This window comes from Saccopteryx bilineata, chromosome 10 (assembly GCF_036850765.1).
Source record: "Saccopteryx bilineata isolate mSacBil1 chromosome 10, mSacBil1_pri_phased_curated, whole genome shotgun sequence".
Taxonomy (NCBI): domain Eukaryota; kingdom Metazoa; phylum Chordata; class Mammalia; order Chiroptera; family Emballonuridae; genus Saccopteryx; species Saccopteryx bilineata.
In genome coordinates this window covers 490,746-516,766 of record NC_089499.1, presented here as the reverse complement: position 1 = coordinate 516,766, position 26,021 = coordinate 490,746, and the positions used below count along the sequence as shown (strand labels likewise).

At 57.6% G+C, this 26,021-nt stretch overlaps 1 protein-coding gene across 2 annotated transcripts in view; it reads left to right on the top strand.

Annotated features, from left to right (window-relative positions):
- CNTN3 (contactin 3) overlaps positions 1 to 25,350 on the top strand; it is a 211,075-nt gene extending 185,725 nt beyond the window's left edge. Inside the window, exons 14-23 of one of the 2 annotated variants that reach the window (XM_066244550.1) lie at positions 3,795 to 3,912; positions 4,715 to 4,873; positions 4,966 to 5,115; positions 7,415 to 7,485; positions 8,357 to 8,591; positions 10,575 to 10,690; positions 15,075 to 15,258; positions 21,492 to 21,589; positions 22,753 to 22,921; positions 24,731 to 25,350. In XM_066244550.1, coding sequence (XP_066100647.1) covers positions 3,795 to 3,912; positions 4,715 to 4,873; positions 4,966 to 5,115; positions 7,415 to 7,485; positions 8,357 to 8,591; positions 10,575 to 10,690; positions 15,075 to 15,258; positions 21,492 to 21,589; positions 22,753 to 22,921; positions 24,731 to 24,834 — 1,404 coding nt within the window. In that variant the 3' untranslated portion in view covers positions 24,835 to 25,350. Of the gene's footprint in view, positions 1 to 3,794; positions 3,913 to 4,714; positions 4,874 to 4,965; positions 5,116 to 7,414; positions 7,486 to 8,356; positions 8,592 to 10,574; positions 10,691 to 15,074; positions 15,259 to 21,491; positions 21,605 to 22,752; positions 22,922 to 24,730 lie in introns of both variants that reach the window. The other variant, XM_066244549.1, reaches the window with a different exon arrangement.
- Positions 25,351 to 26,021: the final 671 nt, after the last annotated feature.

The following is a 26,021-nucleotide window of genomic DNA, read 5'->3' as shown; positions in this document are numbered from 1 at the left end:
GGGGCAGCTTCGGCCTCCACCTGCCCCATTCTCGCCCCTCCCACTTGAGGGCAGAGAAAACGCCCAGTTCAGGCAAGCAACACCAAGACCAACAAACTAATGGAACAGATGCTGCACCCCAGCTGTGTTTTAACCATTTTCAGTGACCAGGTGATTGGGGCCGAGGTGGTTTGATATCGTGAAACGTCCCTTTGGAATTTCCTGTACCTTTTTTTTTTTTTTAACGTGTAGGAACACTCAATTGCTAACCAAGTTAAAGCATTATGCTGGGTTTAGTTCTTGTGAGGGGAATGAGTGTAGAAGGACGTTCTCCGACACCTTCAGCCTGTTGAAGGTGGAGCATTGAGAGGTGCAGATGTATCTTAACAGGAGCTGCATTTTGAGCGCCATTCTGTTCTACGAAAAATGCACAAATCATGCGCGTACAGCCCCGTGGGTTTTCAGCTCACTGAGTGAGCTCACTCAGTAACCAGTGTTGACAGCAGGAAACGTGACCCGTATTCCTGCCGCTGTGTGGGCTGAACCCCCCCACACAGGTGACCAGCGTCGGGATGTGTGACCCAGACCAGTGTCCTGTTCTCTTCCTGCCGGACTGAGTGTCTTTCAGGTTGAGACACGCTGACCGCTGTCCTACAGCTCCTCCATTTCTGTGTCCTGACACCGTTCCTGTCCGTGCCTGCTCCCACTGCTTTGCTCTAACCGACGCTTGGGTGTGTCCACTGTTCAGCCACTCTGGGCGATGCCGCCCAGTCGCTCCCGTAGGGGACACTCTGTAGGGGACACTCCCATAGGGGACACTCTGTAGGGGACACTCCCATAGGGGACACTCTGTAGGGACACTCGTAGGAAGGGAAGGAAATGCTGGGTCGGAATTGGGCTACTGTCCCGGCTTAGGGAGCTACCCCGTGTCCCAGAGTGGCTGCTCCGTGGGTCCCCCCACGGGGACCGGACGCCCCCCATTAGCAACAGGACCGGAAATTGCCTCTTTGTTGTAGAGTTATCTACACAGCGTATGTGCCGTGTGACTTTAACTTTTATCCAGTAAACTTTGTAAACTTTTAAAAATGACTTGTTCCCATATCTATCTGTTCCCTGAACTGGGTTCAGTCTTGACACAGAGGTCACGTGTCAGAGCTCCTTGGGTGGACGGGACATGGTGAGATCAAGCTCTTGTTGAGACGAGTCGTAACCACACGCACCGCTCCACCAAAGGACAGGAGAGAGAGAGAGAGAGAGAGGGAGAGGGGGAGGGGGAGAGGGAGAGAGAGAGACGGAGGGAGAGGGAGAGAGAGGGAGGGAGGGAGAGGGAGAGAGAGGGAGAGAGAGAGAAGGAGGGAGAGAGAGAGGGAGAGATAGAGAGGAAGACAGAGGGAGAAAGAGAGGGAGAGAGAGAGAAAGGGAGAGAGAGAGAGAGGGAGGGAGAGAGAGGGAGAGAGAGAGAGAGAGAGAGAGGGAGGGAGGGAGAGAGAGAGAGAGAGAGAGGTCCCTGGGGAAAGGACTGTACAAGCGGGTCTTATTGAGAGAGGCCAAAAGTAAGGAGAGAGCCTGACCTGTGGTGGCGCAGTGGATAAAACGTCGACCTGGAATGCTGAGGTCGCCGGTTCAAAACCCTGGGCTTGCCTGGTCAAGGCACATATGGGAGTTGATGCTTCCTGCTCCTCCCCTTGTTCTTTATCTATCCCTCTCTCTCTCTCTCTCTCTCTCTCCCCTCTCTCTCTAATAAAAATGAATAAATAAAATCTAAAAAAAAAGTAAGGAGAGTATCCCTCCCAATTGTTGCTCAATTTTTCATTGATGCCTTCGCCCAACCAGCTTCCTGTTGGTGCTTGAGAAACGTTAATGGTTCCTCCTGTCCACCGGTCCGTCTTCCGTCCCCACTCCACAGTGTAAAAACATAACTAAAATGGTATTTCCCTGGTGTCAAGCCTCTCTGCGTCTCTTCAGGAAAGTTGGTTTGGTTTTTACACGGCCAATAAAATCATTTCTTTTTCATCACCAATAAAATACCCAGTGTGAAGAGAAGTGAGTCCAAGGTCAGCCCCGTCCTTTCTCGAAGACACAGGACAGTGTGCCCAAAATGTGCATTTTTCTTTCTTTTTTTTTTTTTACAGAGACAGAGAGTCAGAGAGAGGGATAGATAAGGACAGACAGACAGGAATGGAGAGAAATGAGAAGCAGCAATCATCAGTTTTTCATTGCAACACCTTAGTTGTTCATTGATTGCTTTCTCATGTATATGTCTCGTGACCGCGGGCCTTCAGCAGACCGAGTAACCCCTTGTTCAAGCCAGCGACCTTGGGTCCGAGCTGGTGAGTTTTGTTCAAACCAGATGAGCCCGTGCTCAAGCCAGCGACCTCAGGGTCTCGAACCTGGGTCTTCCACATCCCAGTCCAACACACTAAGCACTGCGCCACTGCCTGGTCAGGCTAATGTGCATTTTTCTGTCCAAGGACGTGAAGTCCTGTTCCAATCTGTTTTACCCAAATGCTTTCAAAATAACGAGACAAACAGAACAATAACTTGTGACATTGGTGCCTCCGTAGAATTTAGTAGTGATCATTCCTGCTTCACCAACAAGAAGAGATTTCTGTAGACATGATCGTCCACCTCCTGTGAGGACCCGGAGACCCTAAAACCTGAAGCCTTTCTAACGGTCGGCAAGCAAGCAGGTTTAGTCCTGGGAATAAATCTATAAATAACCCCGAGGAGGAGAGACGGGGGAGGGGGGAGGAGGGGGATGAAAAAAGTTCAACTTGGTGAAAAAGAAATGTGCAGACTAAACAGTTTATGGATTACCATTTAATTACAGCCATCAGTCACCTCACTTCTGCCTCCTCCCAGGACTCGAGAAGTTGGGCCAACAGAGAGCCCACAGCCCATTAAGAATCCTAAGGACTGAAGCCGTAGTTAAGAAATGACCCTGTCAGAGATTGTAGGAAATTACCTAAAAGCAGGATAGTGGAATTCGTCTTTTGACAGATACCAGAAAAACTGAGAGTCGAACTGTCCCTTAATGCGTTAAGATAAACATGTCGCTTCCCTTCCAGCACCGGCTTAGAGATTTCTCAGGAAGGGCTCATTCCAAGGGGTTTTGCTTTTTCCAAATCGTTTTATTTCAATCCATATTTTCCCTAATGCCTGAACCTGGCAAACAGTGTGTCATTTTACGAGCAGGACTTTACGTTCTTGGGAAACAAGGACCGTCTGAAGTTGAGCTTGTAGAAATACATTCGCTCTCTTAATTGGCATGGGGTTTGGTGCCAGCAAACTTCCTGAGGGCAGCTGTCATCTTTAGAGCTTAAAATGCTGTAATTGCTTCTTATTGAGGGGTTCAGATTGACAGTCCCTAGATCCTGCAGTGAAGTTGAATTAAGAGGCTTTTTAAGCACCAGTGCGGTTGGACCACAGTTACACCCTGCCCTGCTGCGTGTCCCTCCCACCAGAGACCTGAGTGTCCCCGCCTCTCCTCGAGAGGTGTCCACAGAGGTGGGACCCGGAGGGAGGGCGTGGGTGGGTGCTGAGCACAGGTGCAGACGGGGGTGTCGTCTGGTGGAGGGAACTAGTCTCCGCCTCTATTTGGTTTTGAAACCGTAAGTGCCGGAGAAAAGCTGGTCATTTATACTGAGCCATGGAAATCCGTCTGCAGTCTGACCTGTCCGTCCTCACGTCCACCGCCGTGGTCTTCTCTCTGGACGCAGGCTTCCTCCCGACGGTGGCGTCGGCCACGGCCTCCACGATGCTCTGTGTTTGCAGGATAGAAGCGTGCTCATCTCGTCGCGTGTTTTTTCCAACAGAGCTCGTCGGGCGACCTGATGATCAGAAACATCCAGCTGCAGCACAGCGGGAAGTACGAGTGTGTGGTGCAGAGCGGCGTGGACAGCGTCTCATCAGCCGCCGACCTCGTGGTCAGAGGTGAGCGCGGACGCCGCCCTGTGCTGCCTTCGCCGCGCCTCACCCGAGCTTCCCTCCTGCAGGGGGATCCGGCACGAGGCGGCACACGGCGTGCCAGTGTTAGTCTCCATGTGCCCCCGCCCCCAGGAGTGGGACGGGGAGGACGGGTGTGAATTCAAATCCATACAAAGGTCTCAGCTCGACCCTTCATTCAGCTGCCTCTGTGACGAGCATCCACAGCGGCCGCCTGGCGGACGTGTTGTGAGCGTGTCGCCACTCGGAGGTCGTGTTTACTGGGAAGGGGAATGGTGACTCTGCGTGCGTGTGTGTGCGTGTGCGTGCGTGTGAGTGTGCGTGCGTGTGCGTGTGTGTGTGCGTGTGTGTGCGTGAACGCCCCAAAAGCATCAGGCTGACACGGCATGCCTGAGACAGTCGGCCACTCTGAGCTGCTGTCCAAGGTGCTGACTTTATGGGGCTGAGAGATGACGCCAGTGCCTCACAGAGTAGCACTGGATGGAAGGACTGGGCCCCTCCCCCAAAGCCAGGGGCGTTGAGTTTGCAGAGGTGCGGGAACCCTGCCTCACAGAGACCTCGAACAAGCCGGCGTCCAGGGTCTGGCTTCAGAATGACAGCCTCACATTCTGACTTAAGATCTAACAGAAATGGGGGAGACTCATTGCAGGTAAACAGCCTCTCCCTTAAGTGCTTCAGGAAGCGGGGTCCCTGGGAGGCGTTCAAGTGAGGACGTGCCACGCCCTTCACGTGGGCGGACGAGGACGCCGTTGGCGAACAGCGCCCACCGCCCGCCGTCTCGCTCCCCCAGGCTCGCCGGGGCCCCCCGAGCACGTGGCGGTGGAGGAGGTCACAGACACCACGGCCCAGCTGTCCTGGAAGGAGGGCACAGACAACCACAGCCCGGTCACGTCCTACTCCGTGCAGGCGAGGACGCCCTTCTCCGTGGGCTGGCAAACAGCCGCGACAGGTAGAGGGGCCGGGGCCGCGCCCTCGACGCTGTCGGTGGATTTCGGGTTCACGCTGAGACGCGGACCCTGACCTCTCCGATGCCCCCTGTAGTGCCCGAGGTCATTGACGGGAAGACACGCACAGCGACTGTCGTGGCCTTAAACCCGTGGGTGGAGTACGAATTCCGGGTTGTAGCCAGCAACACGATCGGAGGTGGAGAACCCAGTTTGCCCTCAGAAAAAGTAAGAACTGAAGAGGCAGGTTAGTGTTTTGTTTCCTGAGTAACAAGCGGGTTGACAGGTTCCACGGGGTGCAGACTTCCGTTTCTCTGGCCTTAGTCTCCAGGCAGCAGGGAGCCACACGCGGTCATCCACCTGCAGTGACCCGACCCATCCAATGGCAGGACTGGTGGACACGTGGCGTCTGTCCAAAGACTCACGTGAGGCCCTGGCCGGTTAGCTCAGTGGTAGAGCGTCGGCCTGGCGTGTGGGAGTCCCGGGTTCGATTCCCGGCCAGGGCACACAGGAGAAGCGCCCATCTGCTTCTCCACCCCTCCCCCTCTCCTTCCTCTCTGTCTCTCTCTTCCCCTCCCGCAGCCGAGGCTCCATTGGAGCAAAGATGGCCCGGGTGCTGAGGATGGCTCTGTGGCCTCTGCCTCAGGCACTAGAATGGCTCTGGTTGCAACAGAGCGACGTCCCAGATGGGCAGAGCATCGCCCCCTGGTGGGCGTGCCGGGTGGATCCTGGTCAGGCACATGTGGGAGTCTGTCTGACTGCCTCCATTTCCAACTTCAGAAAAATACAAAAAAAAAAAAAAAAAAGAACATGATTCTGACGGCGGGTGACGTTTCCCGGGCCCGGCGTGTCCTCGGCCTTCATGAGTGCATGTGGAGTGAACATGGTTCTGTGTCACGTCGGGTGGCAATGACTCTGTGACACAGTGGCCCTGTGATCGGGGGACAGGCTGTGTCCCCTTAGAACAGGCCCTGACAAACTGTGGGGTCATGACGCCTGGGACTTCAGGTCGGGGATGAGGACGAGCATTTGTCCCCTTTAAGGATTAAGTTAGGAAAGAAACATTAATGTTTCCCAGGCAGAGAAACTGCTCAGGGTAGCCACAAGACTGTTTCACAATGCTAAAAATACCCTGACGTCACCCCTGAACATGAGAGGGGGCGTAACGTCACCCGGTTGAGGCCCCCGAGAGAACCCGAGGGCTTCGTTTCAGAATCCGTAACATGAACGGGTACGAAGCAGATGAGGTTCTGAACAGAGCTGGTCTAGCCGTGTAGGAACTGAGACAAGGTGGGACTCACAGCATGCGTTTCGGTCGTCCGAGTGACGCTCGGGACAGAGCAGAGAGCGCTGACGCCAGGGACTGCGAGAGGGGGCGGCGAGCGGGCCGTCCTGCCCTCGTCTGTGTGCGTGACACACCTGAGGGGCGTCTCCTGGGGCCGAGCACTTCCTAGCTGCAGCGAGTGCGGCTGGGCACAGGACCCGCCTGCCGGGGTCCCGTCTCCCTCAGCGTGTCGCTCAGTGTGAGAGAGAACGGGGAGCCCCGTGTGGGTCAGCGGGAGAGTGTCTCCTCTCCGGACTGCAGGGCTGGAGTCTGGCATCGTCACGTAGAGCCACTGCTGACTCAAGAGTTATATCGTCCTTCCAGCACTCCTGGTGAATTCCTTGTCTCATTGACCTCCAGACTGAGTCATTATTTCTCACTGTTTGAACGGTTGATAATTTTACGCAGATATAAATTACGTCACGATCTCCCCAAGGATAGAGACAGTTGACCCTTGAACCACGTGGTCATCAGGGGCACCGGCCCACGTGCGGTGGACAAGGCGGGCGTCACTTCTGACTCTCCCAGCACTTGAGCTGTATCTCAGTGTCCACTGGGGATGGACCCAGGGCCCCGGTGGGTACAAAAGTGAGGGTGCTCGAGTCCCCTGGATGTAAGTCAGTCCAGGCCGCTGGCCCTGCCTCCGCAGACCAAACACAGCGCAGGTGTTTGCTGAGAAAACCCTGTGTCTGAGGGAACCTGTAAGGTCACACTGGGTCGCTCGAGGGCCCACTCTGCACGTACGCAAATATGTGCACACACCTGTCTGTGCGAAACGTGCCACTGACCATGTGATTTCAGTATATAAGGCAGGGGTCCCCAAACTACGGCCCGCGGGCAGCATGCGGCCCCCTGAGGCCATTTATCCGGCCCCCGCCGCACTTCCGGAAGGGGCACCTCTTTCGTTGGTGGTCAGTGAGAGGAGCATAGTTCCCATTGAAATACTGGTCAGTTTGTTTATTTAAATTTACTTGTTCTTTATTTTAAATATTGTATTTGTTCCCATTTTGGTTTTTTTTTACTTTAAAATAAGATATGTGCAGTGTGCATAGGGATTTGTTCATAGTTTTTTTTTATAGTCTGGCCCTCCAGCGGTCTGAGGGACAGTGAACTGGCCCCCTGTGTAAAAAGTTTGGGGACCCCTGATCTAAGGCAACACTGATCTGTCAGACCCGTGTCCAGATGCCCACAGGGTCTCCTCTCTGTCTCTCTCACCTCACAGCTCCAGACGTGCCTCCTTCTGAGGTCAGCGGGGGAGGCGGGAGCCGGTCGGAGCTGGTGATCACCTGGGATGTGAGTGTCTGGGCCCCGGTCCCTCAGGCGGCCTCCGGGGTGGGGCGAGGGTCCGTGCCCAGCATTGTTCCTGGCATTTGGCATATTTTTAAAATTGCATCCTTGCAACATGTTATAGAACAAACAAAACAAAACGCTGAGGCACAGAGATAGTAACGGATTTGCCCGAGGTCATTGGCTGGCGACTCTGACACTGCCCGCACGGCTCTCTGTGCAGCCGTGTGCTCAGGGGTGACGGGCCCCACACCAGCCAGGGGCACCCCACCAGCGACACCCCCTCCGGTGCCAGCGGGCGCCGAGTTCTGCCGTCCGCTCCGCGGCTGCTGTGTCGTAATTAGGAAAAATTTTAATTAACACATTGAAAGCCAGAAGGCACCGGAATTGTCTGCATTATTTGAAGATGTTGTTGAAAAAATACAAAGTGAAGAGACCGTGACAGAACAGCAGGAGTTTCCGACACGCTCCACACATGGCTTTATGTGGTTTTTACTTCCTTTCCTCCTGGTTTTATTATTTTTTTTGTACGTCATTGTCATCTCCGTGTGTAATTTATCTCCATTAAGGCAACACTGGGGATGAGAGTATGTTTATTTAGCACGAGAGATGAGGTTATTCAACCCATTATTATCATTCAGAACTCAGACTGGGGCGACAAGACGCTTAAAAATCTGAGTAGCCTGACAAGGGCTCAGCGGGCCAGGCGGTGAGAGGCCGTCTGTCTGTCCGTCTGTCTGTCTGTCCCGCTGGGCTGCCCCACGTCAGCACGGTGCAGGCTCCGGGACGCTCCTCCGGCAGACTGCGGGCTGTCGCTGGTCCGCTCCGCCTCGCCGCCGGGGCAGCGTGACCGACAGCGTCCCTCCTCCCTCCACAGCCGGTCCCGGAGGAGCTGCAGAACGGGGAAGGCTTTGGGTACGTGGTGGCCTTCCGGCCGCTGGGGGTCAGCACCTGGATCCAGACGGTGGTCACGTCCCCCGACGCCCCGAGATACGTCTTTCGGAACGAGAGCATCGTGCCGTTCTCCCCGTACGAGGTCAAGGTGGGCGTGTACAACAACAAGGGCGAGGGACCCTTCAGCCCGGTGGCCCGAGTGTTCTCCGCAGAGGAAGGTACGACGCCCTGGGGTCGCGCTCCATGTCCAACCCGAGCCAGTCCGCTGCGTCCCTAGAGCTGACGAGGAAGCTCTTTGTGACCTCAGCTCTGTTTCTCCCACTGAGCGATGGTCGAAGTCACAGTTAGGTTCCCAGTGCGGTCAGGATGCCCACGTGCAGCACAGACTCAGCAGACAGAGGACATTGCAGTGGGTTAGAAAGCCACCAGTGGGGACACATTGACTCCCACTGCTGATGTGGCAGCAGCTGTCTCGGCTGGGGGAGCTCAAGTTCTCTGGAAGTGCCCAGGAGGCCCAGGGCAGGACCGTGGAGAGGTGGGACCCAGGCCGCTCTGAGCTGTGGTCCCCGGTGCGGGCACACGTCCCACGGACCCATTCCCTTCCGAGGCCTTTCTTTATTCCTGCCCGATGTTGAATTTCTTTACAAAATACTGCTGAAGGCCGGGGACTCCAGGGAAGCTGCCCTTTCATGGGTCAGCAGCAGCTGTGGACTGTCTCCCCGAGGTGAGCAGTGAATGTGTGTTGAGTGCTGCTGTCGGCCAGACGTTACCTCATTGGGATTTTCCAAGGAGAGGTGACACGTTGGTGCAATTATTCTCATTTACACATGAGAAAATGGAAGCTTGATTAAAGAATTAGTAAACCTGCCAGAGTCCATCCAGACTGACTGAGTCACTGTCCTGACCCTGGGCCTTCCCTGAGCCCCTCTGAGCTCACGGGACCTGACTTCTCACTGTGGGCCCTGTGGCCCCGCGGTCCATTACAGATTCCTAAAAACAGTAACTCACTTTGCTTAGTGCCCCGCCCCGAGGACCCTCTCTTTTCTGTTGACAAACACACACGGATTACGAGCACCTTTGCAAAAGAGAGAGCTTTCCTCTTCACTTCCACATCCCATTTCCAAGAGGTGCTGGGATTTCAGCACAAGGGGATGTCAGGGGTCCAGAGAGGGAAGTCAGTTAACCAGGGGGTCTCAGGTCTGCCTGCTCTCTGCACCCCGGCCCCGAGGGGGGTCCGCTGCAGGGGGGGGCACAGCCTTTACCCGTCCCGCACCCCCATCTGCACTTTCCTTCTCCTGTTACGATTCCTGTTTCCACTGGTGATGTGGTTCAAGGTCTCTCTGTCCAAGTGTCAGGAACGGACTTCCTTTGTGAGAACAGCGAGGATTCACTGAGAAGGTCCCGGGGTCCCATCAGGTCAGAGGAAGGGCTCCGCAGGAACCCTGTGAAGAGCCCTCTCGTAGAGCAGCTCCAGTCCCAGGCACTGCCTCTCCAGAGCCCAGGACGGAACCGGCTGTCCCCACGTGGTCCTGGTCTTCCCACACAGGCTACGACTCCCCAGGAGGGAAGTCTGAGAGGCCTGGGCCCGGACCAGGGATCTGTCTCAGCACCAGTCAGCCTGGAGGGGAGCAGGATCCGTTAGCAAAGAGTAGATTCTGGGGGCGAGGCTGCTCAGGGTTCTGCCTGAGGCGGGGTCACTGTGACCCGTGCAGCCCAGGGAGCCGCCTGTTACAAGGGGACCTGCAGAAGGGCGCACCCTCCCGAGTCGGGGTGTGAGGGCCTGACCCAGGGGGGTTCTCCCTCGGTGCTCGTTGGGTGAGTGACCCCTGTGGACCGTGACCTTTGCTTGGCAAGCTGAACAGTAGTAAGCAGCGGCATTGTGGGCTCAGGCGTCCCTGAGCAGGAGCTGTGGGTGGCGGGAGCACAGAGGGACAGGGGAGGAAGGTCGGGTCTGACGACAGGAGGGGCTGGTCACTGTGGCCTCTGAGCAAGGACACGCCTGTGGCTCTGACATCATCTGTCCCTGAGAAGAGGAAATTGGGCAGTGTCTCCGTTTTCATGACATGGTTTGTGTTTTCATATATTCTTACTGGATATTCCATATTTCAAATCTATTCAAAGGCTCTGTAAAACATACGAACCTCAGTAGATTTTTAAATTCATTACCAAAATCATCTTTGTCTTTCTGTGTTCCCGAGCAGAGCCTACAGCAGCCCCGTCTCAGGTCTCTGCAAACAGCCTGTCTTCCTCGGAAATTGAAGTTTCATGGAACGCCGTCCCCTGGAAGCTGAGCAACGGGCGTTTACTCGGCTACGAGGTAACTCCTCTCCACGTCCATCCGCTGCCGCTGGGTGCAGCCACGCCCCTCGCTCCATGCTCGGGGGTCTGTGTACCAGTGACACCTTAGCGAAAGTCCGACTTCTGTTGACATTGTATCAGCACATTGCCCCAAGTGAGTACCAATGGATACTGAACTTAACAAGTTCAATGGAAATGACTTTAGTTGGGATAGAAAAGGAAACAGTAACCATAGGAAAGGACACGATCGCATGGGCTAGATTTTTTTAGGGACCGGGCAGTGTGGAAGTTCACCAGATAGTCACGCCAGTGGGCACCCTTCCTGCAGCTCCTTGTCTCACTTTCTTGGGAGCCTTGTCCTACGTGAGACACTCTGTCGGGCTCAGAGAAGCCGGCTCTCACGTCATTGTTGCCCTAAAAGAACTCTCCTCGTTGAAATGAAATGGAAGCTATGAAACAGAAGGGAACACAAGAGCAAAAGTGATGAAGGTCTGGATGTCAAACAGAAAACGTCGGGCTGGTTAAGAAGGGTGAGCGACCTGGAACGGTCTCAGAACGGGCTCTAAAGTGAAACTGAGTCAGTGTGCAGAGCATGGACAGCACTCCAGGTGGATGCCGGCACCCGGGAGGAGGAGGCCCCTGCAGAAAACGGGTCCTGCAGCAGGGTGACGGTAGGGAGGACCGGAGCCTGGTCACAGAAGACCCATGTTCAATGGGAGCTGAGAACTAGCAAGGTGAAAACTCAAGTCTCGAGAAGGTTTCTCTTGACAGTGAGCTTGCAGACTCCAAGTGGCCATCTGCCCCATGCTTGTTAAGTCCTAGTTTAGTGTCAGGGTGACACAGCGTGTTTGCTGTGCAGGCCCATGCAGCCCCTCACTGTCGAGAGAGCCTCAATGGGTCCTGGGTGGCCACGTGTCCAGTGGCAGCTGACCACATACTGGTCAGCAGAGCTGGCTGGATTCTGTTAGAGGAAACAGTATAGTCAGTGTAATTGTGAGTGAAATGCAATGTGTCCCGTTCCAAGCTTCTCAAGCTCAGGGCCTGAGCAAGCAGGCGAGGCAGAGCAGACAGACTCCCAAGCCACCCTGAGGGGTGTTGGACAAGAACAGCTCCGGGCTGGCTGTCCCGACATCAGGAGCCTGGCCACATGCTTCCTCATCCCACCGTCTGGTGCAGTCACCTCCCCTCGCGTTTGACCTTGAGGCAGCTCCCCTTCCTTGCACAGACAGACACTGGTGTGAGTGGATATGAATGATGAAGCAGAGAAGGGACAGGCCAGGGAAGTGACAGGGTCCGTCTCCTGACCTGGTTGTAGCTCGTGAAACAAATAACAGGACGGTGGAGAGGAACGGGCTTGGTGGGTGGCCAAGGGGCCCAGGGGCGTTAGCAGTCACTGGGAACAGGGTGACGCCATGGAGCGGGTAGATGTCGAGTTTAGAATCTATCCACTGAAGCTGATAATGATCTTCTCTAAGACGGGGCTCCACGGCTGGCGGCCACGTGGGGAAAGGGGTCCAGGGAGAAGACCAGCAGAGGCTAAGGGTGCCGGCCATGTACCGTATGCACGGTCACCCCACCGAGGATGGGGACCCTGCTCCACACCCCTCTGGGACAGCTCTCTGCTCTCGGGGAGGGCCTCGACCTGTCCATCCCCCGCTGGGCGGGTGCGGGGGGTGCTGCAGACAGTGGGTGGGTCAGTGAGCGCGGTTCCTGCTGTTGTCACCCTGTGCGGCCTCCAGCAGGGCACTGCAGCTGCCTCCACGCCAGTTAAAATAAAGATAATAAGAGTAATGAACCTAACAGGCTCGTGGGAGAATTGACGCGATTAGCGGCCAGCGTGGCGTGGACCCCAGACTCCGGGCCTCCCCGTCCTCTCTGGCTACTGCGCGTCCTCGGATGGATTTCGTGCGCTGGAAGCGGAGCTGTGATGCCGGAGCAGCCACGTGGGGACAGCTGGACAGCATGTGACTGGGCGCCGCGGTGTCACCTGTGCGTCAGGGGAGGAACCGGCACCGGACAGGGAGCAGGAGGGAGGGGACAGCGGGCGGTGTCCGTCCAGGAGTCCACACCTCATGGACAGAGGAGGCCGTGCAGGGGACAGGTGTGCTCACTGGGGACGTCATCTGTAATGACGCCGTGGCCACAGCAGGTGTTTCCGCAACTCAGCGGGGAGTCAACCTGGAGAACCGAGCGGCTGGGCGGAGTGTCGGTCACTGTCCTGAGTGTCCACCCACGTGGCCTTGACTTGGCTGGAGCCTCAACAAGAGGGCGGGACTCACTGACCTGGGCAGCATCTAACCCTCCTCCTGATTGGACAAAGTTGGCCCACACGGTCTTGGCAACATCTAAACCTTTTTTCTGATTGGGTCAAATTGAACTGAGTATACAATCTCCACAGCATCGAGACTAAGCCTCCTCCTGATTGGATGAAGTAGAGGCAGCATCTAATTCTCTTCGTGATTGGACAAAGATGGGTGTAGCACACACCCTCGGCAGCGTCTAATCCTTTCCTGATTGGATAAACCAAACTGAGCTCATGCACTCTGTAGCATCCAGACTAATCCTCCTGATTGGACAAAGGCAGGCTGGGAGCATGTCATCCTCCTCCTGATTGGACGAAGTCTGTGCGGTATTTCCCGTCGGTGTCCTGACTGAGCGGGAATAGCAGGTGCACGTGTTCCCTGTGCCCGGGGCGTGCGCAAGCGCAGTCGTGAGGCTCCCGCCGGGGTGACACGGCCAGTGTCCTGGAGCTCCTTCTGTGTTCGGGAGCACGGGGCACGGACACACGTGGGAGACAGGAGTCCGTCCTGGTCTGGGTCCGTGTGTGGAAACCGGTGGTGGTCCGAGGTTGGCCGGGCGCCTCCCCGTCCCCGCTGCAGCCCGGCCCACGCACCTCGTCTTCTTCCTGCGTGTTCGTGTTCACTGTGGGTGCTGCTCTGCAGTGTGTGTCCCTGAAACTCCTCCAGTACAAATGGCATCGTTGCAGCGCAGTCACATACAGTGTTGACTTAATCCCTGTACTTGAACGCCTTTAAAAAATAAAAGGTGCCATTTCTCAATACTACATTATTTTTCTAAACTGCTTTTAAGTGTCGGTTCAAGTGAGAATGCAGCTGCAGGGATGGTATTAGAGGGCGTCTCCCGGCCTCCCGGTGGGGCCATCAGCTTCTGCAATAAGCTTGTTACTAGCATTTGCAATAAGCGCATTACTTGCAGACACGGAGGTCCCACTTCACATCCTGCCATCCTCAGGTGTGCGTCCGCTCACTCCCTCTCCCGTATAAACATGTAGGGGCTTGAGAACTGGCTTTATGGTTCTGAAGAAAAAAAATTATCAAGAAATGGGAGCTCCAGTGCGCATAGATGCACAAAACACTCGGTGTTGGGTACACTGGCTCCCCCCCCACACACACACACACACACGGGTTCCCTTCCCGTGATTTCAGGGAAATAGTACATGAGTAATTCCAGAAATGAATGATTGCAGGTTTTACACGGCGAGCCTTCTGAGTAGCGGGGTGCCATCTCTCACCAGCCCACACTGTCTCCCGCCCCCCCCCTTGTCTGCGTGTTTCCACCATGTCACGTCAGTGACTGTCTCCCTCGTCAGATCACCTCCCACGGTGCCACCGTGCTCGTGGTCTGGTCGCCTTGATGTAGTTAATGTCACATTCATGTAACTCGTAACAGCACATGGTCGTAGTTGTGTCTCCTGAGGAGTTGCTCATCTCTTCCTGCGCCTGATTGGGGAATTGACTTTAGCGTGCGTGTGCGTTTGCAGGAAGACACAGCATACAAATGGGGGGCAGTCCTCTCCGTGGTTTCAGGCATCCACGGGGGACCTTAGAGCATCCCAGTCCGACCCTCTATCCACTGTGCCACCACCTGGTCAGGCCAGCCTACATTGTCTTTAAAAAAATGAAATCAAAATACAATTTAGGGCCTTTCACATTAAAACTAAAATTTCTGCTTTCTTTAAAAAAAGTAGCGTGTCACTCGGTCCACCCCACCCCCACCCCAGCTCAGCCAGAGCCATGTGGGGCCCCATCACTCAGCACAGCGTCCAGAATCCTGAAGCTGGACATGGTGCCCTGGTCTATCAGGGGCTGCGGGGACGCTCACCTTGTTAGCTATGCGGGTTTCTCCTTCGCGTCCCCGTGGCTGAGACCCGACCCGACCCTCCTGGTGTTGAGCGCCTCTCCTCAGCGCTGCCTGGCGTCTCTGGGTACTTGTTCTCGTCTGTCTCCTCGAGACCCTGTCCTCAAACCCGAGGCTCAGGCCCAGGGCCCACAGCGCTGCCTCGGGGACGTGGTTCAGCGCACAGTGAGCCCGGCGGCCTGCACGGGGAGCCGCTTCCCCTGAGGTGGCAGCTCTCACCGCCCCTGTCCTGCCTCTGCCCACAGGTGCGGTACTGGAGCGGCGCGGAGGAGGGCTCCTCGCGCAGAGTGACCGTGGCGGCCGGCAGGACCTCGGCCCGGCTGCGCGGCCTGAACAGCCGCCAGGAGTACCATGCCGCCGTGCGGGCTTACAACAGCGCGGGCGCCGGGCCCTTCAGCGCCACCGTGAACGCCACCACCAGGAAGACGCGTGCGTAGGCTCGGCTGCTGCATGGGGGGAGGCGTTTCGTCTGGAATGGCACCTCCTGTGGGTTTAAGTGGACGAGCTCGTCGGCGAGCCGTGCTCCGTCCCTGCAAACGCAGAGCCACACGCCTTTTCCTGCTGTCCCCAGACCCGCCGGGCGACCTGCCAGTGTGCAGTGGTTACGTTAACTCAGGCCCACGTTTTCAAATAAGGGAGAGTTTACATTTCACGTCCCAGCGCGTGGTCACCTGAGGACACGCCGGCGGTCTGTGTGGGAAGAGGTGTCGGTCCCTGGGGTCACTGTCCCCTGAAGGGTGGGCACGTTGACATGCGTGACTCCCGTCCCCCCCCAGGCGAGGACACAGATAGAAAACAGAGCCTCGCCGTTTTAATAAGCCCTCGTGGGTTTATTTTCATGTATGTTAGTTTCCCATTGCTTGAGGATTTCCGGTAAATGGGAGAAGGTTAAAAAGTTCATGTCGGGAATCAGGAGCGTTTTTTCTCCTTCTCTCCCACATTGTCCAGAAGCTGGCAAAGTGCGGTAGACGGTGGCCGTCGGCATGGGTCCAGGGGGACATGGTGACACCCTGACACCTGAGCAGGACGCCGGCATTGCCTGTCACCGCGGCTCTGTGCGCTGTGCTCACGGGAAGCTCAGCACCCGTCACGGGCCCCGTGTGACCTTGTCAAAGTGGGGCTGTGGGGAGCGGAGCCGGGCGTGTGGTCAGTCCCCCCTGCGTGTCGAGTGGACGGAGCCCTGTGTGACCGTGTGGGAGTGGGGCTGTGGGGAGTGGAGCCGGGCGTGTGGTCAGTCCCCCCTGCGTGTCGAGTGGACGGAGCCCCGTGTGACCGTGTCGGAGTGGGGGGGCCGGGCGTGTGGTCAGTCCCCCCTGCATGTCGAGTGGACGGAGCCCCGTGTGACCGTGTCGGAGTGGGGGGGCCGGGCGTGTGGTCGGTCCCCCCTGCGTGTCGAGTGGACGGAGCCCTGTGTGACCGTGTGGGAGTGGGGCTGTGGGGAGTGGAGCCGGGCGTGTGGTCAGTCCCCCCTGCATGTCGAGTGGACGGAGCCCCGTGTGACCGTGTCAGAGTAGGGGGGCCGGGCATGTGGTCAGTCCCCCCTGCGTGTCGAGTGGACGGAGCCCCGTGTGACCGTGTCGGAGTGGGGCTGCGGGGAGCGGGGCCGGGCGTGTGGTCAGTCCCCCCTGCGTGTCAAGTACACGGAGCCCCGTGTGACCGTGTGGGAGTGGGGCTGCAGGGAGCGGGGCCGGGCGTGTGGTCGGTCCCCCCTGCGTGTCGAGTACATGGAGCGCACACGTGTACTGAGTTGTGGAGCTGCGAGTTCCCCTCTCACCACAGAGCCGTTCTCGTGGTCAGGGTCACAGACACTGTGACCGTTCTCTGTCCCAAGTGCAGCTCCCGCTTCCCCTCAGTCGAGCCTCCTAACGGCTGCGTGAGGCAGCCCGTGATTCCTCTCCTCCGGGTGAGGGGCGGGGGGCGGGGGGCGGGGAAGGACTGCTGCACAACGATGCCCTCCTTACACGAGTTACTCGGTGAAAACGTTCGCCTCGTGAGCTTTATAGGGGAGACCGTCATTTTGCTCGATTACTGATTTTATGAGCGCATTTCTCTTTTCATACAGAATCCCCGAATTTTTATGAGAACCTATATATGTTGGCTAAAATGGCCAAGGACACCAATAATATAAGATTGAATATCATTGGCTAGTGTTGTGGGTTGTTTAAGATGTATATAAAGCATCATTCTCCCACTTTGGATTTAATAATTTGATTTGGCCAGGGAAGTTCAGACGCATGTCTTTGCATTTTTCTAAAGAAAAGAGGGTTTGGCGACCAGCTCGCAAGGATAATGAGCTTGCAGGGCAGCAGTCGATCAACAAACCGTTTTCATTTGTTTAGCAGCATCCATTCCTAAGCAACCAACTAATGTGGTAATTAATCTTCATCACTTACTAATAACGAGGGCAAGCATGACCCAATCTCTTATTCCCAGCACAAGGTCAGGGTCACACCATGGAGCATGTGGGTTTGGAAATGAGCTGAAAATACACTCCCCCACCCCACCCCACTCCGAAGGTTTGGTGTTTCCAGTGTCAATTCTGACTTAGGGAGGTTTAAATATGCGTCATTATGTATTCAAAACACAGCACCAATCAAAAGTTATGGTTGCAAAAAACTATATGCAGATGGGTTTATGTGGCTCTCTCCTCTGACTCAGTAGTTGATGTGAGTGTTTGGTGGGAAACTGCAGTTGGAAACCACAGTGAGACCCTCATGGAATCCACGAGACTCGGTGACCTGCCCAGGCGCAAGGAGGAGGCTGATTATAAATTAGTAGGAATGCCACGGTCACACACCACGTGAAATAAAATTTAAAAAAGAGGCAAGGCCCTGGCCAGTTGGCTCAGTGGTAGAACATCAACCTGGCGTGTGGATGTCCTGGGTTCAATTCTCGGTCAGGGCACACAGGAGAAGCGCCCATCTGCTTTTCTTCCCCTCCTTTATCTCTCTCTCTCTCTCCCTCTCTCCTGCAGCCATGGCTCGATTGATTTGAGTGTGTTGGCCCCGGGTGCTGAGGGTGGCTCTGTGGAGCCTCTGCCTCAGGTGCTAAAAATAGCTCGGTTGTGAGCATGGCCCCAGATGGGCAGAGCATCACGCCAGACAGTGGTTGCCGGGTGGATTCCTGTCGGGGTGCATGCGAGACTCTTCTCTCCCCTCCTCTCACTTAAAAAGGAAAAAGCAGCAAAGCCCTCATGACTCCATGGCAGTCTGTGCACACCCAACCTGAGGTAGAAACTGCACGTAACTTTAAGGATGACGAGGGTGATGTGAGTGGCTGTCCCTCGCTGGGCAGCTTCCGTCACTGTCCTGAGCATGTCCGTGTGCTGAGTTTGTTGATTCTCGCTTTGGGGTGAGGGTGCTGAGACACATGTGCTGCTAAGGGTCCTGGGGCCACAGAGCAGGGAGCCACCCGTACCCGGATGGGACACTCCTGTCCCGTCTTTCACCCCAGATGTCCACGTCGTTTGACCCCAGTGCTCACTGGGGCTTTACTCTGTGCTCAGGGGCTGGGAAGGGTGATGACGGCCCCCCCATCCACATGGGGCTGGAATAGTGCGGAGTCCGGCAACTGGACAGAATCCCCGAGAAGGACAATTGGGCGCCTTACACACTGGCCCGTGGGGGTTAGGTAGGAAGTTTCTGATGCTGAGTGGGAAGTGTACAGATAATTAAAATCCTTAAACACCCTCACATAGAATGTAATCAACAGTAATGTTCAAGTTTCAAACATACGGAAATGCCCGTAATGTGTTTGAGACACCGTGACAGGCAGCTCCTCACGCTCTCCCGAGCCTGGAGGCAGCTTTAGCTTCAGAGCCTCCTCACGGGTGGTGGTCACTTCTGTGCTGCTATAAAGAGAAGCACCATCATGCTTCAGGCACAAAGAGCTGACATAAGAGCTTAGATGACTCACCGGCCACCTCTCATCCCCTCTGGGTTGCAGCCCTCCTGGGGACTGAATCCTGTGTCCTGAGCACCTGGCCCTGTGTCCAGTGTGGGCCTGTGTCCTCTGCATCCAGCCCTGTGTCCAGCGAGCGCCTGTGTCCTGAGCACCCAGCCCTGTGCCCGGCGCGGGCCTGTGTCCTGAGCACCTGGCCCTGTGCCCAGGGTGGGCCTGTGTCCTGAGCTCCCAGCCCTGTGTCCAGTGTGGGCCTGTGTCCTCTGCACCCAGCCCTGTGTCCAGCGAGCGCCTGTGTCCTGAGCCCCCAGCCCTGTGCCCGGTGCGGGCCTGTGTCCTGAGCTCCCAGCCCTGTGCCCGGCGCGGGCCTGTGTCCTGAGCTCCCAGCCCTGTGCCCGGCGCGGGCCTGTGTCCTGAGCCCCCGGCCCTGTGCCCAGGGTGGGCCTGTGTCCTGAGCACCCGGCCCTGTGCCCGGTGCGGGCCTGTGTCCTGAGCACCTGGCCCTGTGCCCAGTGCGGGCCTGTGTCCTCTGCACCCGGCCCTGTGCCCAGCGCGGGCCTGTGTCCTGAGCCCCCGGCCCTGTGCCCAGCGTGGGCCTGTGTCCTGAGCACCTGGCCCTGTGCCCAGGGTGGGCCTGTGTCCTGAGCTCCCGGCCCTGTGCCCAGAGTGGGCCTGTGTCCTCTGCACCCAGCCCTGTGCCCAGTGTGGGCCTGTGTCCTGAGCACCCAGCCCTGTGCCCAGTGTGGGCCTGTGTCCTCTGCACCCAGCCCTGTGCCCAGTGCGGGCCTGTGTCCTGAGCTCCCAGCCCTGTGTCCAGTGCGGGCCTGTGTCCTGAGCAACCCGCCCTGTGCCCAGCACGGGCCTGTGTCCTGAGCTCCCAGCCCTGTGCCCAGCGCGGGCCTGTGTCCTGAGCTCCCAGCCCTGTGCCCAGCGCGGGCCTGTGTCCTGAGCTCCCAGCCCTGTGCCCGGCGCGGGCCTGTGTCCTCTGCACCCGGCCCTGTGCCCGGCGCGGGCCTGTGTCCTCTGCACCCGGCCCTGTGCCCGGCGCGGGCCTGTGTCCTGAGCACCCGGCCCTGTGCCCGGCGCGGGCCTGTGTCCTGAGCCCCCGGCCCTGTGCCCGGCGCGGGCCTGTGTCCTGAGCCCCCGGCCCTGTGCCCGGCGTGGGCCTGTGTCCTGAGCCCCCGGCCCTGTGCCCGGTGTGGGCCTGTGTCCTGAGCACCCGGCCCTGTGCCCGGTGTGGGCCTGTGTCCTGAGCACCCAGCCCTGTGCCTGGCGCGGGCCTGTGTCCTGAGCCCCCGGCCCTGTGCCCAGCATGGCCCTGGGGGTGCTCCTCATTGAACATTGATTGGTGGCTAATTAGGTGAATCAGCCCACAGGAGCGAGCAGGTCAGCCTGAAGGATGATCAGTAATCCAACATCCTTCCTTTCTACTGAAAATTGTGAACTCAAAACACGTACTGTCGTCCTCACCAGCTTCACATGTTCAAGCACTGTGTCCTCATAAACACAGAATTCTGTGTGCATGGGTAACATTGGCATGGATCGTGGTGGTATTTTTGGGTTGTTTTATTTATTTTTTTTTATTTTTCTGAACTGAGAAGCGGGGAGGCAGTCAGACAGACTCCCACATGCGCCCGACCGGGATCCACCTGGCACGCCCACCAGGGGGCGATGCTCTGCCCCTCCGGGGCGTTGCTCTGTCACTACCAGAGCCACTCTAGCGCCTGAGGCAGAGGCCACAGAGCCATCCCCAGCGCCTGGGCCAACTTTGCTCCAATGGAGCCTTGGCTGCGGGAGGGGAAGAGAGAGACAGAGGAAGGCACGGCGGAGGGGTGGAGAAGCAGATGGGCGCTTCTCCTGTGTGCCCTGGCCGGGAATCGAGCCTGGGACTTCCAGATGCCGGGCTGATGCTCTACCACTGAACTAGTGGGCCAGGGCCCGTGGGTGGTATTTTTGATGAATGCAAAATATTACAGGGATTCTCCCATTGAATAATGTAGCTTCCACAGAACACTTAGTTTTTGATATCCAAACACTTGTGCTTCTTGAAAGCAAATTTAAGTGAAGCGCTCATTAGCCTCTTCAGTCTAAGATGAGTTTCCGTTACTTGCCGACCCACGGCGAGCTCACTCTTCGGGGCGTCCTCTGTCTAAGGCTCCGATGACGACAGACCACAGGTGGCCCATAGGTGACAACATGTGTCGGCTTCTTAAAAGAAGCCTATTGAGAATTTTAATGATCAGAGAACTTTCCGGGCAAAGACCTTGCTCTTGATACAAGCAGTGGTCTGGCTCTGTGTGGACGGGTTCAGCCCTCGGACAACGGCCTCAAGAATCCTCTCAGCAGATCTCAGACAGAATGTTCCCAAAACGGGGTTGTGTGCGTGACGGGCGTGGCCTTGTCAGCGGCCTGCGCTGCTCCTGAGCCCCTCCCCCAGCGTGAGCTCAGGGTCTCGTGTTCACCAGAGGGAGCTGCTGGGGGCAGCAGGGGGGTCCATGCTGTGGTTTCGTGACTCACCTGGTAGGATTCTCATGAACGTGCCAGGGTCCGCCTTCGGTTTCTGAAACACTGGTTTAAGTGTGGAAGTCGAGGGCTGAAACACACGGTCCGCTGAGCTGCGCACGCGTGTCCCGGTCTCGTGGGTTGGGCTGCCCCGCCCAGTCCCGCCCCGCCCCGCCTGCCCCGCCCTGCCTGCCCCGCCCCGCTCAGGGACACGTCCCCCGAGTGCTCTCGCCTGTGTAACGTGTAGCGTTCCCCTCCAGCCCCCAGCCAGCCCCCAGGAAACGTGGTCTGGAACGCCACGGACAGGAAGGTGCTGCTCCGCTGGGAACGGGTCCGAGCCATGGAGAACGAGTCCGAGGTGACCGGGTACAAGGTCAGCGGTGCGGCGTGTGCCGGCTTCTCTTCCGGCTTCAGCCAGGGCTGGGGGGGGGGAGCGGGGGGCAGGGAGGGGACTTGGTTTTCCCCGTGTGGGCCGCGTGGCTTCGTCCTGTGGCCTGATACTGACACGCAGATGCTACCTCTGTTAGTAAAACGTCGCTTCCCCAAAATGTCTGATTGCTTAAACACAATTCGGTGGAATGATTCTGCTCATTTCACATGTGGGGATTTTGGACCACGTCTGTGAACTGTTCGCTGTGAATTGCTTTGCTAGTTGGGATGCTACCTGTGTACTTCAAAACAGTGAGAGGTGCTGGTCTCAGTCCTCAGACTGAAGTTCACCATCAGGCAGCGGGGCCTTAGCCTCACCTGGACGCCCAGTCCAGCCCACCCCAGTCCAGCCCACCCCTGTCCAGCCCACCCGGTCCAGCCCACCCCTGTCCAGCCCACCCGGTCCAGCCCACCCCTGTCCAGCCCACCCCAGTCCAGCCCACCCCTGTCCAGCCCACCCGGTCCAGCCCACCCCAGTCCAGCCCACCCTGGTCCAGCTCACCCCGGTCCAGCCTACTCCACCCTCGTCCAGCCCAGCCTGGTCCAGCCCAGCCTGGTCCACCCCACCCTGGTCCAGCTCACCCCGGTCCAGCCCACCCTGGTCCAGCTCACCCCGGTACAGCCCACCCTGGTCCAGCTCACCCTGGTCCAGCCCATCCTGGTCCAGCCCACCCCAGTACAGTCCACCCTCATCCAGCCCAGCCTGGTCCACCCCATCCCAGTCCAGCCCACCCCAGTCCAGCCTAGCCTGGTCCACCCCACCCTGGTCCAGCTCACCCCAGTACAGCCCACCCTGGTCCAGCCCAGTCCATCCACAGCGACTTCACTCTCCCCCCGGCCTCTGTGGCTTTGAGGACACGATCACCCTGCCGTGTGCTGACCCCTCGCCTGAGCCCTCTGGGTGGAGACGGAGTGTGACTTTGTCCTGGGGGGGCAGTGTGACTTCGTCCTGGGGGGAGCAGTGTGACTTTGTCCTGGGGGGCAGTGTGACTTTGTCCTGGGGGGCAGTGACACAGGAAAGGGGGTCCGAGCAGGGAGACCCACGGCCACGCCAGAGCGGGCGGCACACGTGACGAGAGTGTCCACCCGCAGGTGTACTACAGGGCGAGCGGACAGGACCACGCGCAGGTGCTGAGCACCAACGAGACCTCGGCCGAGCTGCTGCTGCCCGTCAGGGAGGGCTACGTTGTCCAGGTCCGGGCCACCACGCAGGGCGGGGACGGGGCCAGCAGCGAGCCCGTCCGGATCCCGCGGATCCCCGGTGAGCGTCCATCGACCTCTCCTTTCTCTGCAGTGTCCGTGCCGCGACCCCCGGGGCCCGGGGCCCGTCTGTCCACCCCCCGCGCTGTCCACCTGGGGCGTGGGGGTGCGGGCTGACTGGGGGGACCCCCCACAACAGAGGGAGGAGGGCGAGGGCAGGAAGACAGGAGAGACGCCGAGAAGCGTTGAGCGGAATTTCATCATCTGAACTCTGGTCCTCACTGAGCCTACATTCTCCTCTGCGCCGCTCTTTAGAGCAGAATTCCTGGAGGGCAGTGTGGAACCCACAGAACAGTATCAACGATATTTCATATTTGAGTCACTTGCTTTCTAGAAATCATAAATGAAGCCGATCAATTCTTTAAAAAGTAGGGGGAAAATAACATTATTAAGGTCACACACCACTAGTACAAACAAACAAAAAACTTCGAAAAAAAAATCTTACTTTCTGATGTCCATGGAAGGCCGCACTAACTTTTCCTTCAAAAATCCCAATGAACCTTTTTGTCGTGGGAATTACGCTTTCAGAGGGAGGGGAGACAGACTCAGGCTTATCATTTATCAGTGACAATGAGGAGGAAATTGTATCTGTTACATCTCGAATGTGGAGTCTCCAGGCCCCAGCCGGAGCCCCAGAGGCCCCTGCGCAGCGCGGGGCTGGGCGGTGTGCACACGCTCAGTACGTGCACCTTCCAGGCCGTAGGCGGCCAGCCCGCGTCCCCAGTCCGCAGTGCAGGTCCCGCCAACCCTGGGTGAGAACAGGGTTTCCCACGGGCGCTGGGGAATCCGGGGGAGTGGGGGCCGGCCGTCAGGCACCCTAGAATTCTGACTGCGTGGGGGTGGGCACCCCCAGACCTGCGCTGTTCAGGGGTCCCCTGTGCTGTCCACACCTTCCCACCTCCACATTCTGTCCAGCAGACTTAGTGACAGAGATGGAGCCTGGCCCGGTCAACAGTCTCCCGCACTCGGGGGCAGAGCCGCTGCCTTCAGTCTCGGGAAAAAAACGCAGCACCTGACAACGTCCCCAGCCGGGAAAGAGAGAGGGGACGTGGAGGCTCGGAGGGGTCTTAGGTTTCCGTGAAATCATAAATCCTTCAACTAAAATAGGCCACACTTGTAAGGAAATAGTGGTCGTTGATCTCAGAACAAGTCCTACACATGAAGTCCGTAGAAACCATTGTCGAAGGAAGACATTTCTGAGAGCGTGTGCCCTCCGCTGAGCAAGACCAGGGATTAGCTGACGGCGAGGTCAGGGAGGGGGCGGTGGTGACTGGTGACCTGAGGCCGCCTCCGCGCTGACGTCCGCCCTCGGGCTGAGCTGTGCGGCAGACGGGCCACCTCTGAGAGAATGGGGCTTTTGTTGTTTGCTTTGTTTGCAAAATGATAGTTTATCTTATGCATAACAATTTGTCCAAAAACGAATCAAATTAAAACAGATTTTGTTTTTGCAAATCCTTACCCTGGGCGGCTTTCTTTAACTAAACCCCTGACGTGTATCAGTGTGTGCACTAGACTGGAGTGTGATTGTCTCAGAGTCAGGCTGTGGCGTCAGCTTCAGTCAGAGATAAGGAACACCAGGTGATAAGGGCGAGGGTTGTTTGAGAAGACTCGAACGGGTCGGTGTTTCTGCAGAGATTCTTGACGGCTGCTCCGCGCCCGCGCTGGTAAACCAGCCGAGGGCGGACGGTCACCTGCGGTCCTCGGAGAGGCTTGCGCCGCGGTCCGATGTTGAGAGGACAAGCCTGGCTCTTGTCCCGACCGCCGATGCTGGTGTGATCCTTACCAATGAGCTGTTTCTCGCCTGTGACAGGTTTGGACGCAAGGGGCTCCACGTCCACCATGGCCAAGGTCCACCCCGTGTCCAGCTGCCTGCCGATGGTCCTGCTCTGCGTTCTGCGTGCCCTGTGGTGGTAGCGGCTCTGTTTTTACTGCTCACTGGAAAGTTCACTGGTTTAAAAGAAAAGTGCTTTCATGAGATGCAGTGGATGATGCATGTTTTCTTTTTCCCAACTCTGTATTTTTAACTTTCTACATCGGTAAACTGCGGATATAATTTTGAAAAACAGTGCATCCTTTCCAGAGACTCTTGAAAATGCCTTAATACTTGAAAAACCAAAGGACTTCACACGTTACGTTCTTTGACTCGGACAAAGACAATCTTCTACGACGTCACGGTTTTCAGCGCCGACAGTGGGCGCACACGCTGTGTTGGGTTTTATTCTTCTAGAAAAGCCCATTGAACCCTGACGTTAATTTCCTGTTATAACATTGCAGTTAGGGGGACTTCACCTGTATTGCTTTGAGGGGGCCAACTCTTCATTTCAAAAACTGCCCCGTTTGGAAGAGGGTGCCCGTGATTCAGAGGAGGTTTGGGAAGTGCGGCCGTGCAGGTCGGAAGGGGGCCGTCCGGTCCCCGTGTCCTGTGGAACGGCCGGGGCTCTCCCCAAGTCCTGTTCCTCTCTCTGCCCCCCCAGCCCACACCCGCCTGACCTCTGCCCTCTCTCTGCCTCCCAGTCCACGCCTGCCTGACCTCTGCCCTCTCTCTACCCCTCCAGCCCACGCCTGCCTGACCTCTGCCCTCTCTCTGCCCCTCCAGCCCACGCCCGCCTGACCTCTGCCCTCTCTCTGCCCCTCCAGCCCACGCCCGCCTGACCTCTGCCCTCTCTCTGCCCCCCAGCCCACGCCCGCCTGACCTCTGCCCTCTCTCTGCCCCCCCAGCCCACGCCCGCCTGACCTCTGCCCTCTCTCTGCCCCCCAGCCCACGTCCGCCTGACCTCTGCCCCCCAGCCCACGCCCACCTGACTTCTGCCCCCCCAGCCCACACTCGCTTGACCTCTGCCCTCTCTCTGCCCCCCCAGCCCATGCCCGCTTGACCTCTGCCCTCTCTCTGCCCCTCCAGCCCACGCCCACTTGACCTCTGCCCTCTCTCTGCCCCTCCAGCCCACGCCCGCCTGACCTCTGCGCTCTCTGCCCCTCCAGCCCACGCCCGCCTGACCTCTGCCCTCTCTCTGCCCCTCCAGCCCACGCCCGCCTGACCTCTGCCCTCTCTCTGCCCCTCCAACCCACGTCCGCCTGACCTCTGCCCTCTCTCTGCCCCCCAG